General features: G+C 36.4%; 1 protein-coding gene across 1 annotated transcript in view; it reads left to right on the forward strand.

Annotated features, from left to right (window-relative positions):
- The first annotated feature begins 1,407 nt into the window (after positions 1–1,407).
- Positions 1,408–4,038, forward strand: part of LOC107289544 (CD209 antigen-like protein C) — a 10,557-nt gene continuing 7,926 nt past the window's right edge. Inside the window, exons 1-2 of the mRNA XM_015818316.1 lie at positions 1,408–1,491; positions 2,596–2,771. Coding sequence (XP_015673802.1) covers positions 1,440–1,491; positions 2,596–2,771 — 228 coding nt within the window. The 5' untranslated portion in view covers positions 1,408–1,439. The remainder of the gene's footprint in view (positions 1,492–2,595; positions 2,772–4,038) is intronic.

The following is a 4,038-nucleotide window of genomic DNA, read 5'->3' on the forward strand; positions in this document are numbered from 1 at the left end:
ATTCTGCCTCTAGTTGCTGTTTGTGTGCACAGTCACGCATTAATCACTGCTTTACCTTCATCTTCTAGTACTAGAAGTTTTTTTAAAGAAGGAACTATCTTAATCTAAAGTATCTTGGATCTTATCTATTTTACAGTATAATCCTTCCTTTGTTTAATCTTTAAATTAGTTACTATGTGTCCCGTGATGTTCTTTAACATACCAATTTGAGATCATAACCTCCTTCTGAATGTGTAGATTTTTTTGGAAGAGTTTGCTTGTTTCCCCATGTCTTTCTATCTTTGATGATTTTATATATGTGACTCCTGAGAACTTTGCAGTTCTTGGCTTTGTCTTCTCTTTTCTTCTTGGCGAATTTTATTGTTTGTTCTGACATTCAATTTACTTTGTTTTGTGACCTTTGGAAGTCTCTTTCCATGTGCATCCTTAACAACATCTTTGACTTCATTCCATACTTATTCTGCTTTCATATTAATTAGGTTCAGGACTTCAAAGTGATTCCTGATGATCTCCTAGATAGGATATGATGGCAATATGTTCAAGATCATATAGGGGAAACTGATTGGCTTTGTTCCTTTGCTTTACTTTGAATTGGAACTTGCTCAAGAGCAGTTCATGATCTGTTCCCAGGAGTGCCTTAGCCACATATTTGTTATTATAATTAAGTTCTTCTACTTTCTTTTATTAATAATATAGTCAGTTTGATTTCTGAGTTTTCCATCTGGTGATATCCATGCATATAGGCATAGGACACCAAGGATCAAATTAGATAGCAATTTTAGGGTGAAGTTGCTAATAGACCCCAATTGCTAAAGACCACATATATTCTGTCCTTGAAGCCTGGTCTTCATAGCTTCAGTGGCCGCTCTCTTCACTGGCTGCTGTTGAATGTCAGGTAGGTCTGTAATAAAGCTACCCTTATCCATGATACAATATAATCATGGGTGACAGTGTCAACTTGGCATATATCACTGAGATCTGGCTTGATGGAGACGGGAGCTCCCCTTTCAGAAATGTGGCCACTTTTCAGCCATTACATCAGCCAAGACTCTGGGGTAGAAATAGGGCTATGGCCATTGCCATCCAGGAGACTGTGGAGGCTTCCAGGACTCTGTTTCACAGATATGTGGATTTGGAACTCTGTTTGGGAAGTTGGGCCATAGGAATCAGATGGAATGACTACTTGTGTATCCAACTCTCTGCTATGGAGCAACCTCCCTTCTAGAGGTGCTTGATTCTGGTGGCAGAGCTTCCCAGGCTTATGATAGGGGATTTCAATCTGCTTTTGCTTGGCCCAAAGTTGGAAGCAGCTCAGGAATTCCTGACCACCATGGAACTGAGCTGGGCAATAGAAGATCTATTTTCATGACATCTCTGTTAGCACTTTGATTTGTCTTTTAGTGATGAAAGACCTGGATTATGTTAAAACAACACAATCAATGGCTGAAAAATACACAAGCAACAGGTTCACTGAAACTGAGGACATTTTAGGTAAGACACCTCTAAAAAAGTTCTAGACCTGGATTCTTCTAAATGAGAAGTGGATCATCCTGGTTGGAAAATGTGAATATTAGAAATGGGCAGGAAGGCAAGGAAAATGCACATAACAAACATATTTTCAGCCACAAAATTTCCCTTGCTGTTTAACACTGTATTGGGGAAGAACCAGATTCTGTCCATGTTGTGTTCTGAACATCTGAAATTTATCAGGTAAGCATTAATTTCAGTTTACATTTAGAGGAAATGAAAGTGCCTAGACAAGGCCTTTATGAATATGGAGAGCAGAATTGGTGAGCACAACTCTTTTCATACATTATTTGTAGGTCCTTTTTGAGGGGGGGTATTCTTTCAGGCAACATGTTGCTGTCCATGATGTATTTCAAAACTGTAAAAAGATGTGTATGTCTCAGTCTCCTTATTAGGGTACAACCAGAAAATGCAGGAAATTTGTATGAAGTATTCAAAAACAGGAAAAAACAGAAAAAAACAGCTTCCATAGATTACAGTGACAAGTATTTAGTGTGATCTTCCCTTCTACACTTGAGCAACATCAGACATCTGGCTCCCATAAACCTAAATGGAATGGAACCCTAAGTACTGTTATTACTAACACCAGTATGTGTTCTAGTATTTCATGCCAAAATGACTGCTGTGCAAAAAGTTCTATTACAACAGGTTTGTGCAACACATGCTTGAGCATTACATACAACAGACACATGTTGTATGAGTGTAATTCATTGGAAGCTTGCTAATAAGACCAACTTTCAATTACATCATTCCAGTCAAAATACCAGAGATCACAGAATCTGACAGACATACTGTAAAAGCATACTTTTTCATCAGCAAGGCCACTCTCAAAAGGAAATCAACAAACAAATTGGATATTTAAGATGTGATATTCAAGACCAAAAAAATAATCATGGATGGTTATTAAAACTTTTCTAAAACAATAAAATGGGTAGTGACCTAAGACTTTTGCACAGTACCGTTATGTGCTCTCCCTATTAAACTGTTAATTTCATACACCTATGTGATCTCAGCAATTTCTAAACACCATTGAAGACTAATAGATGCTTCTGTCATATTTGCTTGTAGAATCCATCTGCAGCCAAAGAAACATCACAATTGCTCATTCATGCCCCAATAGTTGGAAGCATCAAAAAAAATACTGTTATTACTTTTCAACTGAAAAGACAAACTGGACTAACGCCTTGCAGAATTGTATTATTTATAATGCATATCTGGTTAGCATTTCATCTGATGAAGAACAGGTAAGTCCTCCCATATAGATAATTCTAGTAAGAAATCAAGATTAAAAATATTTTAGAAGCTCCTAACACTGAACATTTCTGGCAGAGAGCTCTGATGTTGTTCCTGGGTTCTGTTGAAGCCATTCTCCAAGCATCACAGCCCCAAGGATTCCTATTATCACTGGAACCACATTGGCTTTTACTTTCCACATCTTCTCTAGTTACTCTTTCAAGCCCTGGTACTTTTCCAGCTTCTGTGACTCTGTAATGGAAGGGGTTGTAATGATGTTCCAGCTTCAGCTGTTGGCTGCATGTCCTGTTGTTCTCCTCTCATATGTTTCATATATATGCTACTATAATAGCATTCCATCATTTCCAGATTCTCTTCTCTCATTCATCTATGATTTGTTCCAGCAGCCCACTTATCATCAGACATACAGATGTAGATACTTCTGAATAGTATTATTTATTTGAAGGATATAACAGAAATATTTCAATTATTTAAAAAAATTAAAAGCAAGAATTAATTTTCTTTAAAAACCCTTGATTTTCTCTTCAGCCAGAAATGTCTCTTCAGTCTTACAGACAGTAACAAGGGCAATGAAAGTGGGAAGATATTTTTGAGTCTAAACTATGGAACCATTTCTAATTTTCATTAGGCATTATGTTGAATTATATTGAATACTCTTACAGATTACCTTAAAATGTCTCATTTGAAAACAATCCAGACACTTCAGTAAGTCTAGTTTTAGCAAGATTGTTAATTGTGACTAATATGACAGTATTGATTTTTGCCATGTGCATTGCTATCCAGTCCATTTCCTGACCTGGTTCAAGTACTGATGTTAACTGTTAAAACGTTAAATGTTCTGGGGTTGCTTGTTTGCTGCCTCCCACATATATTCAATATGAACACCTATACTTGCTATTCATTTTGAGAAGCATATGTTTATGGTCTGGGTGAGTTCTTAATAGGCTTTCACAAAGGTGGCATGCCAAAGAGTGTTTGGCACTTATTTGTAATCATTTTAATACAAAATGAAAGCTTTTTTAAAAAAAAGTTCTTCATATTGCTGTTACCAGTTTTACATTAATATTATTCTATTTCTGGCCTTATTCTGTTTCAAGTTCTCTTTTATTTTAATAATCTTAGGATTTTTGTGTTATTTGATCAATATAATAATAGAACGTAGAACATTGAATCAGAGGTCTGGAAGGGACTTCAGAGGCCTTCTAGTCCAACTCCCTGATTATACTATCACGGTCAAATGGTTGTCTAGTCTGTTTT

Source organism: Protobothrops mucrosquamatus, unplaced genomic scaffold (assembly GCF_001527695.2).
Source record: "Protobothrops mucrosquamatus isolate PMUCROS unplaced genomic scaffold, P.Mucros_1.0 scaffold716, whole genome shotgun sequence".
Taxonomy (NCBI): Eukaryota; Metazoa; Chordata; class Lepidosauria; order Squamata; family Viperidae; genus Protobothrops; species Protobothrops mucrosquamatus.